Source organism: Cygnus atratus, chromosome 3 (assembly GCF_013377495.2).
Source record: "Cygnus atratus isolate AKBS03 ecotype Queensland, Australia chromosome 3, CAtr_DNAZoo_HiC_assembly, whole genome shotgun sequence".
Lineage (NCBI taxonomy): Eukaryota > Metazoa > Chordata > Aves > Anseriformes > Anatidae > Cygnus > Cygnus atratus.
Genome location: NC_066364.1, coordinates 55,282,435 through 55,299,302, shown reverse-complemented (window position 1 = coordinate 55,299,302; position 16,868 = coordinate 55,282,435). Strand labels below are relative to the sequence as shown.

At 33.7% G+C, this 16,868-nt stretch overlaps 1 protein-coding gene across 7 annotated transcripts in view; it reads left to right on the top strand.

The window, feature by feature from the left end:
• TRDN (triadin) overlaps positions 1-16,868 on the top strand; it is a 212,909-nt gene that overhangs the window by 12,535 nt on the left and 183,506 nt on the right. For all 7 annotated transcript variants that reach the window (XM_050710077.1, XM_050710076.1, XM_050710075.1 and 4 more), the window contains exons 3-4: positions 6,975-7,112; positions 8,986-9,012. In XM_050710077.1, coding sequence (XP_050566034.1) covers positions 6,975-7,112; positions 8,986-9,012 — 165 coding nt within the window. The remainder of the gene's footprint in view (positions 1-6,974; positions 7,113-8,985; positions 9,013-16,868) is intronic.

The window sequence follows — 16,868 nt, the reverse complement described above, 5'->3', positions numbered from 1 at the left end:
TTTATCTTTCTAATGAACTCCAGTTTCTGCTTCATAACAGCAGATCTTCATAGATAAAATAACTCCATGACCCTTCGTAACTGATACCTTTAGTTGGGTGACGGCTGAGAATGTTCATGATTGCTAATGGTGTTTCTTCCTTTTTTTATTGGCCTTTCTTGGGTTCATCCTGTTGTCAACTGCTATAGCCACCTATTCACAACATTGTGATGATCCCTGTTTACCACCTGGTAAAGACACTTTGCCTGCAGTGTTCTGAATACGTGTGTGCATGTGCGCTCTGCTTGCCAGGGCTAACATAGCATGGGCATGAGCAGAGTGCTAGGATGTGGCAGCACTGCTTCTCTGCTAACCCCCAGATCTGCAATGTTCATTGCAATAGCAACCTCTTCACTTTCACATCCTGGTTGAGACAGGTCTGTCAGCTAGGAGAGGCCTGCCATCAGTAGATTCCCTATATTCCCAGGAATTAGTGGTAAACAGATATATTAATTTCATCCTGATAAATGTCTTTTTAAATACCGTCGGACAATTATTTAACAGCACTACCTTTTAAATCTGAAGTTAAGATCTGTATTCTCAGTTAGGGAATTGAAACCTTAGAATGAGCCAAAAATAAATCTTTAAATTATTTTAGATGAAATGTCTGGCTGTTTCAAGAACCACCACCTCATTAGGGTTTGATCCATCAAATCAGAAGCCTTTCAGCTGGTATCAAACCACGTCACATAAATTACATAAAAAACTTATGCTAAAATGATGTCCCTGTACACATATGCCGGTATGTCTATATCAAAAGTACTTGTAATATCTTGATACTTTACAAAACATTGTGAATTGCTTCCTAAATTTTGGAAATTCTACTTATAGTCTATATATTTTTGCATTCATATTCTATATAAGTATATTCTACTTATAACTTTGCTCACATTTGAGGTAAAATTCATTTGTCCAGTTTCAGGTGAAGTTCTCTCTGTGGACCTGACCTCAGTGTAATTCACTAGGACTGATGTTAGAAAGAGCCAGAGAAAAAAAATATACTACAGAATGTAGTCTTCATATTAACACTTTAAGTATCTAGAAAATAGAATTTGCTGGGAAATATTGAGGTTGAGTTTTCTTTGGAATTGTTTTTAAACTGGTGCAAGTCAATGATACCCACCAGCGTCTATCATGCTGCAAGCATGACAAAAGAGCTAGTCTATGAAATAGGACCTAGGGACACTTATGCTAAATAAATTGGAATATTAATAATGAAAGAGTTTATGTGTGTATTTAGTTTTATATGTTAGATACCACTCTTCAGATGACCACAGAGTAGACCTCTAATAATAACAATCAAAAACCTTAAAAATTTATAAACCTTAAAAATTTTAAATAAAGTTCTCTCTATAATGTTGTAGTACAATGGGATATGTTTTATTATGAAGAATTAGTGTTAGGCTTTTGCATTTTATCAAAAATGACGGAAATTCTCTGTCTTCATCAGCTGTACCTTGTCACTATCAATAAATTAAATTATATCTCATAGATCAATCCTTACACCAGATAATTACCATCATTGGTAATTTAATTGCAATCAATTCATTGGAGTCAAAATATGTGATAGATGGAAATCCAACATTTATTAAGTCAGTCACTGAAATTAATTAAAAAAGAAAAAAAAAACTTTAAAATAGATTGAACTCTGACTATACATTTAACTGTTTGACAAGCAAAAAAGATTGATGGGAGACCACATTCCTGGCAGGATTATTAAGACTGAAATGACGACTGAAGTGATTTGCACAGATAAATCAATTAGCCACTTTTTTTTTGCACACTTCATAGGAATAAATGACACAGACCATGAAACATAACCAGATTTTGTTACAACAAATCATAATGTGATTAATCAATTCCTGTTTTGAAAAGCCACAGTTACAGGGCTTATTATCAGTCTCAATTTAACAAATAAGTAAATAAATAAACAAATAAAGTTTTCCTTAAATTGAAAAAAAAATTAAATTTTACTCAAGTTGAAATTACTTTGTCACTTTATGAAAATCATTTCCTGTCCAAAAAATGTACCTAATGTTGATGGAAGGACTTTGGAAGTCTGTTGTTGATTGATTTCAAAGAACTGAGGTGAGATATCACTTAACTTTAAAGGTACGAAAATCTATTTCCAAATAAACTGGAGTAGAAATTGTGAGTCAAAAATTCAGAATGGGAGAAATTAGATGGCTGGAATTCTTGTACTCATGTTTTGAAACAAATTAGTGTTTTTGTACCAGTAACGCTGCAGAACTACAAAGGATTATAGCAATTTTGATGGAACAAGCATGAAAGCCAATTTCAAAATACATGGGGAGTTTTCAGAAGTATTTAATACTTACAGCAGATCCAAAAGGATTTTTAAGTTATTTTAATCATATCTATGTATGCTTAGTAAAGAAAATCCAAACAATATTCCAATTTTTCTTGCAGATATATAAAACAGTTGACAACATTCTGGAAATTTCATTTGTGTTTTCCTATGATAAAAGGTAATATATAAAATCCTTCAATTTGACTGTGATTCATACTCCATTATCTGTAATTCTTCCAAGTCTAAGAACTCATCAGAAAGTTCTGGCAATTTTAAATTCTGAAGGTCCCACTGGGAAAGAAAAAAAATAAAATATTATTATTCTAATTGAAGTAAAAATCCCAGCACAAGTACAGCTGAACATTTACTGAACTGAAAAACATCCTTTATATTACATCACGTAATATAACCAAATAAAACCAAATAAAATGTTATAGTAAATCATTGTTGGTGGTACCCATTTTTGGAATTTTGCTTTTTTGGAATGCAAGTAATTTATTGAGATAAATACTTGTATTGACCTGGAAATAATTATGAATGTAAAATTACAGATATCAGTGTACAGTGAAAAAGATTTAAATGTGAAACAAGTAACACTGAGAGGATCCATGTCATATGCTTTACTATCTAAAATATGGTCTCGTGTCCATGGTAATTTTTCAGTCTTCCTTTTTAGTCGATGGATACAGATGAATAACTTTGGAAATTAATTCATATCACCCTAAAAAAGGCTTTCTGCATTGGCTTTTGAGGGAGTCTAGAAATCACCAGGGATTCAACACCTGGCTTTCAATATGATGATCTGAATTTAAGCTGTGATTAAATGAAACAACATACTGCCAAGAAAAGGCATTCAGTATTAATTACATTTCATCCCCTAGCGTAATCAGTTGAGCAGCCATTTGCTTCCCTTCCTCTCCTTCCTCCATTGACAATCAATATTTAGTATTTTTCTACTACATTACCAAAGAGTCCCTACTTACCAGTTCAGCAAAAGGTAGAACTTCACATCCTGTGGGGTACTGAGAAGTACTTCAGGACTGAGAACTACTGTGTCTTCACATGGCCTCTTTACACTTTGTATTCAGGATCCTGCACCTGCTGTTGCCAGCACTCCTGGCACAACAGATATGACACAAAATACACAATACATGACATATTTATTATAGATTATAAATACAGACTATAGCTATAGATTAGTTACAAATTATATATTATGCATTATATATTATATAACGTATGCTAGCAAGAGAAGTGCATTTTCAGTTTAGTTTATAAATAATTTGTATTCTAAGGTCTGACAAGAAATGAAAAGCCCGACAGAGATATGCAAAAGACAGTTAATCCAATTTGAATATGTTGAATACAAAACTAGTTTAATAAAAAAATCATCACATTATACCCTTACTGGACATCTGCAAATAATAAATAATAAATATATATATATATATATAACATAAAAATATCAAGCTCAAATGTTGTAATGAAAATTTGTATTCTATCAGTTACATTAACAAGAATATGAAAATCCTCTGAAAATGGAAAAATGCATCTTTCTTTGCATGTTTGTGAGACAAGTGGCATTTTTCTCTCTGCTTGTTTCCCCCTGAATTGCTTTATTTCTTTTTTTTGTGTGTTTTGTCTAGGTAAAAAACATTGTGTTATTGTCAAAGTTGCAGGGAGAGCTAGAAGCATGGATTTGATCAGTAATTCTTTCCACTTCAGGATTATCTGATGTGGTGTTATTAAGCACTTTAGGATGAATTATTACCGTTAGCATTTATTTTTATTTTTATTTAAAAAAAAAAGAAAATATTTAACAAAAGTTAAAAAGAAATCTGTGCACAAGTTGACATCTTTCCAGGTCAGTGTCACTTGAATCACACTGCAAATGGATCTCAAGGTATCTGTTTTCATACAAAATTTAATTTTGCAAATACCACTGAAGTGTCATCTACACAGCCCCAAGCCGATTTTTTTGAACTTTCTATTTTAAACAGGATTTGCAACTTGGATCTGTTAGTGTAGGTGTTCCTGGAGAATTTTGCCTTTGGACAGTTACAATTTCTAATCCCTTTTCACAGTTTTCTGTGAAGATGTTATGAATTAAAGACTGGAATATGATGTTGAGGGCTCTGGTTCATCAGCAAAGATGGCTTGCCTTGGGGTGGTTACAGTAATTTCCTCTGCTCTTGATCTTGCTCTTCTCCAAGCAGTTTCCACGCCTGCCTGGAGGAACAATTCTCCTACCTGTGAAGCAGTTTGTGAACTGCTAATTTATAGCCCCAAATATTAAAATACACTGTCATTTTTGTTTATTTTACAGCTGTAGTCCCTGCAGCTGTAAAAGCCCATGGTTGTAAAAGCAACTGAGCCATCCCTAAGCAACCAATGGCCACAGGGTGGGTAGATAATGAGTAGAAACTAGGGCACCTGTCCAAAGTTAAACCTTCCCTACTTGTGAATCAAAACCTCAGTTTTATCCTAAGCCCCACTGGCCATGCAAATTCTGTGATTTTGCATACACTTCTTAGCATCTCTAGATTAGAGTAAGTGCAAATTACATCAGGTGTTGGGTTGTAGATTTACTTTTATCGCCTGATATAGGTATTAGTTCCCCTGGTAAACAATGGATAAGGTCATTTGTGGCAAAACAACTAAAAAAAATAAAATCTCTGGATCTCAATGTGTGAGACCAATGCAAATAAATAAATGTCTTCTGATAAGCAAAGTCAATACTCTTTGGTACGCTACTCAAAAACTTTCTGATTTTTTAACCTGTTACAAACACAGTAGCACACAACAGTACATTAAATGAAGAGTTCACAAATATTTCCTTACAATGTTGTCATTCCATCATTGTGCATGATTAACTTATTTGATGTGCCTGATTGTTCAGTAACATATATACATATATATATATATATATAATATAATTTTCAGGAGGAAAAAAATATATTAACCTAACTATTCAATCTACTTTATTAACAAACAGATCCAAAATAAAATTCAGTCTGGTCTTTTATGTTTCAAATTAGTTAATTACAAATAAAAGGAAATATTTAGTGATATATTTATATTTCAAATGAAGTTAAAGTTGAACATTTTTATTACAGCACTTCTTTAGAAAATAACTGTTCATGCCGTTGCCATCAAAGAAGCCTGTACTTTGCCTGTCTTTGTAACCTGCAAGTTCACGTGAGACTACTTCTGATCTCTGCTAAGATTTGGCTTGTGAGTCAGAACTCTGCAGCCAGAAGTAGTTTTGAAGAGGCATGCATTTAATTTCTTATTAAAATATTTGCACAGGAAGATAGTGGTAAACAGAGAGATAGTTTCTATCTTGATCCTGTTAAATTCAGCGTATGTATTTCTATTGAAACTACTAGAAATGAGTAGGCCAATGGCAAATAAGATTTGTGATCTACCTTTGACTGTCTAAATTTGTGGGAGACCTTCACATACATAGGGCAATTGTTCAGTCTGATATTTCAATTACAATGGACAATGACATAGACTGATTGACAGTTACCTCTCCTCCTAAACAATATTTGCTACAGATTTCTAAAAAAAAAAAGAGCTTGGTGGATGGAAAGGGTGGACAAAATATCCTGTCAGAGACTAGAGATTTCATCTGAAATACTATGTCACCATAAACAGGGCAGGGAGAAATTTTGGTGAAATTACAACTGGAGATGCTTTTAAGAGAATCCTTTTATTAATCACTAGTGGTTGCTTTCTCTGAAGTGTGGACATGTAGGGAGCAGGGACCTTGCTTCCATTGCAGGTCTTAGCAAGAAATTGTTGACATTGGGAAGATGGAGCACATGGAATTGCGCAACTTTCTTGTTTGCCAACCTACTTGCCTACAGGAGCAATAAGACAACTAGTAAAATATACAGATGTGTACAAGTGTATGTGAATGAAGCTCTAAAATAGTTCTAAAAGAAGAAGCATAAACGCGTGTATGTTTTTGAGTGTAGATGGCTGTGTGCCATAATTTGTGTTTCACAACCCCCTTCATTCTGGACTCAGGTTTGTTTTGGCGCAAATGTACATAGCTTTCTTCTTCCCATCCTTTACATGTTCTCCATGGGAATGATGTGATGTGTCCATGCAGTTGAAGCAGGCCTCAGTAATTTCCTAATCCAGGACTAGTGTAAAACAGAGGTCTTGAGGAGAGAAGTGATATGAGGTGTGGGACACCCACATTTGTGAATACTAAATAAACATTGGATGCAGGGGACATGGGCCAGTGATGTAAACTGGGTTGAAAAGAAGAGATTACCTAAAAGGGTAAATATTATGTGAAATCAAATCTATATTTATCTTTATCCTAACCAAGCCTCAAAAGAAGAGACAGAACTTGAAGAGCAGTATCAGACCAAATTGTCCACTGGGTCATGAATCACTCTGCTAAGGGCAGTAGGAATACAGTTTATACCAGTCTTGCACAGAAAGGAGAGCTGTCCTCAAACCCTTGAATAATAAAAATTAATATTCACAATCTTTTTTTGTATTAAAGGAGGTAATATAATTAGTCCTGTGTAAAATGAAGATTAGCTTTAATCACCAAATGGGTATGATTTTCAAACCTTTTTTTTCTTTTTAACTCTGCACTCAGGAAGATCTGTTAACAAGCTCAGCACAGAACCACTGAGAATCATTCATGAGACACTGGAAGAATCCACTGATTGGCTTTATGGCTTTATTTCTTTACTGTCTGACATCATATGGAGTGATGATGATGACACTGATGAAGGTATTTGTAATGTAAAGACTTCTGTAACTGCTCTAACTGTTGTCTTACATGCATTATGTTGGTTTACTCAGCTTTTAACCTCACAGTCAAGAAGGTCAAACAAAAAGAAAAGTAAATGTTGTTGGTAATAAAGCATCTACTGGCTATTCCAATCAGTAAAGTGGTCTCTTTGTTAGCTTTCATCTCATGTTTAATGTACCATTACAGAAAAGCTGTCAGAATTAAATATTACCATTAGTACATCTTAAAAAAAAAAAAGAGCTAATTTATACGACTTCAAGGCCAAAACCAAAATATGCATCAGGATATTGCTTCAGAGAATGGCAATAGCTATTTTCTTTTAATCAGTAAGAATCTCAAGAATATCAGGAAATATACAAGGTAGACCTAGAAACCTAGCTATTTAGTTTTATTTTTATTTTATGTACTGATGACAGGACAATATATTGACACAAGAAAAATATGACAAAAATTACTATTTTGGCTGGACTAAGGGGAGTTTGGATGGCAAATTACAAATAATAAAGTTTACTAAAAATTACGGTTTTGCCATTACAGTAAAATTCTTCATCTGACTTTATCTGATAAGTGAAAGTAAACTGCTAGCATTTCAAGTTTGGACATAACAATCCTTCTGTTATAGAAAAAAAAGTAGTTCCCTGGTAGGAGCAGACCAGTAGTGTATCTTCATGTCACATCATATTGTTCATTCTGACAAGCGATGAGTGTAGGACTGACTTCTTCATTCCCCAGTAGTTTATTTTACATTCTATTTGGTTATACCAGAATATAATTAAAAAACAATGTGCACTAAAACGGACTTCTACCTATTGTTCATAAGCTTGAGATAGTATCTATTTTCTACCTTTACATGGGTGCATGAGCTTTTCTATATATGAATTCTAATAGAGATACATGTGAATACATGTTTATGCTACATGTAAATTTGTGAACTGGGCATTCTACTCTGAGATATGATTTACAAACAATAGAAAGCCACTTTCTCATATGGTTGAGAAACAAAAAAATGTGAAATCTGGAAAGCTTGCTAAAATTTCAGAAGTGTTCATTTTTATCATTTTGTAACTCTTGAAGAATCTGCAAGCATTCAAGTACTTGAGTGGCTAAGTGTTAATGCAAGCAGAAAAGGTCATAAAACACTTGGCATACAAAATCTCAAGATCTGAATGCTCACTAAGGAGTATTTGGAAACCTTAGTCCTGCTAGCCAGGTGGCATTTCACTGATATCTACCAGGGGTGTGAAATGGCTATAAGTAATGTACTGCATTATATCACAAAAAGTAGGTGCATATGAACTCCCTGCCTATTGTGCACTGTAGCCAATGTAACAGAGGCTGCACACTCACCACTATTGTCCAGACTAAATCCTTGAAATTCAAATCGAGGGCTCATAGTTCCACTGAAACTGAGTCTCTTTTGCCTTGAATTTCACTGAAAGTGTTGCTAGTACAATCTTGCTAACCAGCATATTCATTTTATAATTTGGAGTTAAAAATGAATCACTGGGCTTTTTCTTAAAACAAGGATATGTGCATAAATCCAAGCAAATTGAAAATGCATTATCACAAGATTTTATTCAGAAGCAAAAAATACAGATTTGGGTGTTTCCTTAGTCCCTCCTTTGCATTGAATTTATCTGTCCTAGAAATCCTCTATGGTAAAAGAGGATTTCTGAAAATCTCAGAATAGGGTGCTTACCTTTCAGCATATAAATAATAAAATGCATTAAAAAATAAAATAAAATAAAATAAAATAAAATAAAATAAAATAAACCAGCATGAGAAATAGCATATTGTTTTGTTTTGTTATATCTTTTATCTTTTTTTTTTTTTTTTTCCCCTCATGGTTTAGGTGGAGTGGAACCTTCCCTGAAAAAAGGTTGGTCAGTTGCTTTATTATATAGGGCAAAAAATATTTTTATAATATATTTTATGAATAAACTATAGTCTGTTCTATAGGTTATGTCATTATTCACGTCAGTCTACTAACCAAGTATATTGTGCTTTAAAAAATTTCATAAATAAGAAACTCAAACTATAATACTTGCTGAAATGTTTGCTTTCTGCAATAATTCATTTTATTATTATGCAAAAAGCTGAAAAAATGTTTATAACAAGCTGACAGAATTACGGAATATTATTTGTAACATTGCCCTGTATATGGGACTCTTATTAATGCTAGTATGAGTTACACATATACCTGCATAGAAATAGTATTTAGAAATAATAACACAGAAAGAATATTTATCAAGAAATAATGACAAGGTATTGTAAAAGCATTTTACGTTGTGCCAATACTGAACCTTAAAATAAGGACTACCTCTGAATCTTCTGGAAAAAAAAAAAAAAATTACTTATTTAACATTGAATTTTTGCAACAGACAAGAATGAAACAAGTAGGACTTATAATATAAATCTTTCCAGATGAAGATTGTCATGCAGCAACATAAAACTTAAATTCAACTTCTATTAAATCAAGATGTATTAGAAGGCTTGGGATATTGGTGATAGGATGTAAAGCTTTTCAAAACGAAGGCTTTTTTTTTTTGCTACAAACTGAGCACAAGTTGATAATAGCAAGTTGTGTTACCAGGCCTGTTTGATTTGAATTTGGTATCCATCAAATGGTAAATCAAAAGGTAAATGCACATATTGAAGAATCTATCACCCAAGTTGGTGCTGAGATTACAATCCAGTTTTCTCTGAAGTTAATTGGAACTGGATCAAGCTTGTATTTAATGACACATTCTGTCAGTCTCAATAGGATATCAAAGGACTGAATAAGCTTGAAGACCAGGGACATTCATCTTTCATTGGATGATTCTTCATTTTAGGACTGAAGAAAACTGATATACAGTGTAGGAAAACATTCCAGCTTACTCCATCTGTAACATTTTCAAAAGGGCTCAGCATTGCCCTGTCTCTTCTCCCAGAGAGAAATGCATTGCTAATTTGACAGCAGGTGCGGAGTCTAAAGCTGTCATGCATTGCTGTCAGAGCCCCCAAGTACATGGTTGGAAGGTTCCTACTCACCATGGACCAGTGTAGCTGGCTGGCTTGGAACTGTTATAGAGGTATTTCACTGCTTGGCAAGACTTAATCCATGGAAACATTACAGACAATGCCATTTTCAGCACTTCAATACCTGCTGATTTAGAAGTCTGTGATATCCTCATGTCTACTAAAGGCAAGCTCCTTACACTTTGTGTTGGGACACGTTAGGTTGTAGAAATATAATTCAGAGAAGCCATCAAAATAAATTGGAGGCTGCATAAATTAGTCAGTTGGAAGTGCTGAGATGATTGTTAGGACCTGGTATTCATCCCTTCCAAGGAGCTGAATACCTAACTGCCAGCTTGAGATATTTTCTTCAGGATTCAAAGTTCTCAGCCCTCCCTCAGAGATAAATGCCTGAGCACATTGCCTGTGTTTGGTGCGAAGAAAAGGAGAGGCTGGTGATTCCTCAGGAGCTGGTAACTTATAGAACAGCTCAGTCACACAGATGTGTGGGCCCAAATTCAAACATGCTTCATCAGCCTGCACTTTTAAAGATATTTTGAGTGGGCTTTTCCACTTCCTGTATGTTTGCTCAAGATGTTTCTCTCCATGTTTCAGAGGATAAGGAGTTTCATCCTTGCCTCCCGGTAACATGGTGTTTCTTGACTAGAACTGACGAAGGAAGTGATCTCTCTGGATATACCCATTAACTTTCACATAGCAACATCCACAAATAACTTTTTACCATCTCCAGATGACTGAAGGTCTCCATTTCACTCTGACAAACAGGATCTGGACTTGATTATACTTGAGTGTACTTGATTATACTTGATCTTGTCACCTTTTTTTCTGGGCTACAAAAATACAAGATGTATGGCCTGAAGCCATGTGTTTTTTGTTTGTTTTTTGTTTTGTTTGTTTTGTATGACTGCTATTAGGGCCAGACCCTAAGAAGGACCTGCAATTTTTGGATATCAAAATGTTAGCAGCTAGATCCACAAAATCAGCACCAAACTTTTTGGCTTTGGAGTGTTCTCCACTTTCATTTAAAGAACCATTTCTACATCATAGTCCCATATACTCAGTGCTGCATCCATAGCTTTATGAATTATACATCTTTAGATGTCTTTTGTTATACTTGGGGCATTTGAACATCCTAAACAAAGACCAACAGTTAGACCATATAGTACACACCGGAAGAGGAACAGAGTTTGATTTTTTCCACATACTTAAAAGTTAGAAGTTTCTCTCAAATTTCACTCTGGAAATGTGCATATGAGATCTAATATTGCTATGCCTGACTTTTAAGTATTTGTTATTTTGATAAGAGCTTTCATGAATAGGTAGATAAGGGTTGTTTTCTTTTAAATCTCCATACCTACTTTGGCTGTATGGACAAGCCTTTATATTTTTATTTTTATTTTTTTCTTTTTTTGACTGGCAGTTGTAATGAATGCTAAAGTGTTAGCACAAAAATTACTTTATAATGTAAATATAGTAACTGAAAAAATAAGATTACTGGTACTACAATAAAATCGCATATTGAATAAACTTCAAGGCTGGTGGTGAGGACACTGCAGTGATGAAAGAAAAACGAATAAATGAATAAAAGTGCAATGATAATTATGAGCCCAAAGAAAGCAAAGATCACCTTCCTAGAGATGTAAATTGAAAGCAAAGATAATAAGAATACTAGCAATGATTATGGTCTGGCACACAGAACAGACCTAATATCACTTTCAGAATCCTTTAGAAAGAATGAAAATGCTTCTCAAATGCCTTTTTTATTGCAATTATTTTTGCCAGCCTAAGTCTTATCACTAATATTTATCTTTAATAATTGGAAAAGTGTGAACATTTGATATTGTCTAACAAAAATAATGTAGCCTTCACCAGAGGTAGTGATTTTTTCCAGTCTTTTTTACAGTCTTTAACAGTGTGTACTCTCAACATGCTAAAAATGCAGTGCTTTTTCACAAAAGATGCTCAGAAGCCTAATAACAGTTTCTTGCAGGCTTAATACATTTTTGGCTTCATTTCCTTCTAGAACAATGGTTTTGAAGGATAATGCTGTTCATTTTCTAAAGGTTAGTTTAACCTTTAGAGACAAATCCAATTATTTGACATCTGTATGTTTTCTCATATTTTGGTCCTTTTACTAGAATTAATTGTTACAGAAAGAGAGAGAAATATTTATTATCTTTTTGTGCACATCTGTTGTACCTAGCATCAGCTCTGAAGTTGGTAAAGAGCTGAGAAACACAGTGCACAAAATTGAAAATGATTACCTCTAAAATAAAGGCAAGTGCAGACACTTTAACATTGTCATCCCTGGCTAAAAACGTGATTATTAAACTGTCTTGGAACTTCATTCCTGTTTATATATTAGTAATTGAAAATTTAAATCTAAATATGGGTTCCTAGTTTAGTTTGCCAGGGTACAGCTGCCAAACTGTGCACATGTAGCAGTCAGTTTTGTATATTATATAATCTTCCACTGGAAAACAGGCAATAATTTCTGGCTAGGAAGCATGAATCTTGTGCTTGGACTTAGGAAGAAGTTGTTCAAAACTATTCAAAATATTCTAACATCAGAGTTGTTTGTTTTTAACTTTACACTCTGAAGCTTAGTAAATTGTTTTTCTCGGATGTTATTCTTGATTTAATATTTGGGCTTAGATGAAATCCCTGCCCCACCTCCCCTCTTTCAAAAGTATGTCCCTTTGTAAGCAATTCTCATTTCAATAAACATAAAGAACTTAGAAAGCACTGAGCAAGAAATGTAGCACCACCATGGTATTGTTACCATCTCTATATTAACAAATAGGTTTTCATTAGCATAAGATTATTTTATATCAGCAATCAAAACAAACTTGATTTCTCTGAAGTAGAGACAGACCTCTAAATTTCTGTGAGCTAGGGTGTCTGTATGAGTTAGAAAGATGTATAAAATACTTATATGAAATGATTCTATTTTCCTTTTTGGTATTAAAAAAATCTTTAAAAATGCAGCTAAATCATAGATTAAAACAAGAAAGCACATACAACAGAAATTTCTGTTACAATTTGCAAGAAACTTTATTAATTACAAATAATATTTTTTAGGAAAATACCTTATTCTTCTTTCCACCCTGTCTTCAGTTCAGATGAGAATATATATCCCTGAGGATTAGACTGGTAATATGTTCAAGATACACATATCATACTCTTCTGAAAAGACATGGCAACTTCTAAGGGTGCAGTTGTTTCTGCTGATTTATTCTCAGCAGTTCTGGTCAAGGTGCAGTTACCCCATACTTGACTCTGGACACTCACTCCCATTAAACCCACCACCCAAGCCAGAATTTATTTAGCATGACTATTTGTTTTTCAGATGTGGGTATGAATCTGAGCTAACAACCACAAACAAAATGCTCCTGGAAGGAAAGTTTCTCAACCAGATTATTTCCTACATCTCCCTTTGAGAGTGATCAAACAAATATCTGCCAGCTTGGCCTGGGAAACCCCTTTCCCAGGTAGAAACAAGCTGCTTAGAGAAGACTAGTAGGGGATTTGGTGATTTTATTTGTTTATTTATTTATTTTGCTGTTTGTTTTTGTTTGATATTATGCCCCCTATAGGCCTAGAGAGAACTGTCACAGTGTATTCAAAAAGAGTAGGGAAAGACTTACTGACAAATTAAGATTTTAGTCCTAGCATTTAACTACATCAGATTGTTTTTATCTATTAAGTAAATAAGAATGATATGATCAGGCTAAAAGTCCAGTTCAGCCAGTGAATGGGCCAGAAGTCCCTATTGCTGCCCAAGAGTGACCTATGCAAATGCCTAAGGGAACAAGAACTGTTAAAAAAATAGCAATAACATCCCAGAACTATTCTCCATACTCCATACGTTTGCCCAAGTCAGGGGCTACCTGAACCATGCTGTCACTGAATTCAACAGGGTGGTTGTATTCCATCCTTCTACTCACAGTGAATTCAAGGCCATAGACAATATGTACACTGGGAACAAAACTATGATGGTAATAAGTTGTTGGAACCAGTTTGGTTTCATAATAAAACTTTGACGAAGACATTTTCCTTTTCCAAATTCTCACATGATTAGTTAAATAATAAATAGTCACCTTAAACTGTTATCCTTAAAAAAATTCTGTATGCATTAGAATTTGTTTTTTTACTTTTAACTTGGTGTCACAAAGAAACAATCTTTTCCCATACTAAAATATATAAATATATATATAATTCTATATATAACTCTATGTAAATAATATATGAATACATATATTCTTACAAATAGCATAATAAATCTATCTATATATCAATAAATATAACTGACTAGTGCCACTTTAGATAACATACTGTATCTCAGTTGTAGCAGGGACAGGCAGAAGTTACACAGGACCTAGTGGAGAAGTACACCCTTATGGAGCAGCTGGTGAAGACCAGAATACCTACAGTACCTTTTTAAAAAAAAATGCCAGGTGTTTAAAACTCTTGCATTTTAAACACTCTACTAATAGGGTTTACTAAAATTTTTAAAAGAACCATAAGTTCTTATAAAAAGATAAATAAAGATAATAATTTGCTGTTACTATAATTTATATCTGAAGAATAACTGGAAAAAAATGCATTGCCAGATAACATGGCAACTATCTTTTCTTCCTGGGAAGAATACAGAAATTAGAATATCAGCTCCTACCATTTAGAAGTCTTTTTGTTATACAGTAACAAGCCTGGAAAGAATAAGAAAACAATTTTTATTTTTTATTTTTCCGGAGATAATATTCACGTTCAAAAAATATTTATACAAAGAAATAAACATTTTCCAACCAAAAAGTTGGAATGGACTAGAGAAAAGAAATTCAGATTACCATCTATGCAGCCTGAAAATTGAGTTGCTGGTGTGGTAGTTATATGTGTGTCTTAGAAAATAATTATCCAGTTCCATTCATCCCTAAAGTATCTATCTATTTGTACTGGTAATGCCTTCTGAATTCAGTTTCTTTTATGTTGCCATATGGTAATGTTCACTTTTCTGTGTATGAGTTGCTATTATAGATCCCTGTAAAAGGCTTTCACTCTCTCTCTAGGCTGCACTTTACTACAAAGCATTTGGCATATCTTTGTGTAAAGTACACCCTTTGTTAAAAGATGAAAATCATTGATTGATTCAATTCTCAGATGTTAAACTGCTTTTCCAGACATGTATTTTTTTGCATTTTGCATTTTTGTGGCATCCATTTCTGTTATTAATGTTCTTTTAACAATCTCATCTTCTTTTACATACTCTGATCAATATAGTAATAGCATTTCCACTATAAAATAGCATTTTATAATGTAAGGAAAATATTTACCATATTATCAAGATGAAACAAAACTACTTACCTCTAGGGAATAAGGACGTTCATTATAGTTCTTTTCCCTATTGAAGAACAGTGATTGAGTTTCAATTTTAATCCAAAATTGCTATCTTTAAAAAAAAAAAAAAAAAAAAAAGTACACGGAGAACTTTGAACCACAAGGCTAGTAAGAATTCTGGGCAGAAGTGTAACAACACAGAGGTTTTCAGAAGTTTAAGCTATCCTCTTAAATCAGGGAAACCCGTAAGCAAAGCTTAAGATAACCCGTGTTATCATGGTGGAATTCCATGGTGGAATTCTTCATTTGTGCCTCAGCAGTGTGGCATTGGGGATGATCTTACTCAAAAAGAAGAGCGGAGTATTAGGCAGATGCCCCCCTGGCTGGGAGTTTGCTGTGCCAGAGACAGAGCAAATTCCTGACCTAGCAAGTAAGAGCTAATAAAGGACATAAATATGTGTTAATGTATAAATATGTGTTAATGTAGATGTATAAATTACAAAGAAAAGAAAACAGAATAAAATGTATTCAAATTTTCCACATGGAAAAAGGTTTCTCCTATTTGGTTTCTCCTCTTCTCATCACTAGCTAATTCTACCTCTGCTGCCTATGTTCAGTGAGAATTTGTCTGGCAAGACCACAAAAATGTAATAAGGTTAAAGGTTTCTCCAAAACTCAGATAAACTTACAGTACCAAAATCTGGGGTCCTGTATATTTCGGAGTGAACTCAAATCCTCTCACAGCTGCTGCTGCTCCAAGGAGAGGATATAGTGGGGCCCTATGCTTGTGACCCACAGAAATAGTATCTCTCTTCTGCATGCCAGGCCCCTAAAAAACAAGCCCCCCTTAGCACATCTAGAAATGTTTCAATTTATAGGAATATACATTGGCAGTCCAATACAATAAGGTAGAATCTGCAGAGTTGCCATTTTTTAAAGTCGAGCATAGGAACTGTGATTAGTCTTGTGTTTTCTTTTTTTTTTTTTTTTCAGCACACATGAAAAATATATATTGAATAGATTTATATAGAAAAAGACATCTTTAATGCTAAAGATTAGAGATTTTTCTGTATATATCATTTTACTCAGGGGTCTACAATTTTTCTCTGTATTTTGTCTGCATAAAATTATATTCAATTAAGTGCAGACTATGATAAAATTGATTATGAAAAACATCATCTAAAACTTGTCCAATTTTTTTTTTCTGTTGGTTGAAATCCGTAAAGAGAAACACGTCAAGGCAGTCCTTTTTCATTTCAGAATCAAGGTACAGAACTGCAGTCAGGGAACAAAAATACAACACCAGCAATAAAAAATAAAATAATAATTTAAACAACAACAACAACAAAACAGTCAACATATTAATATACTTGGAATAAA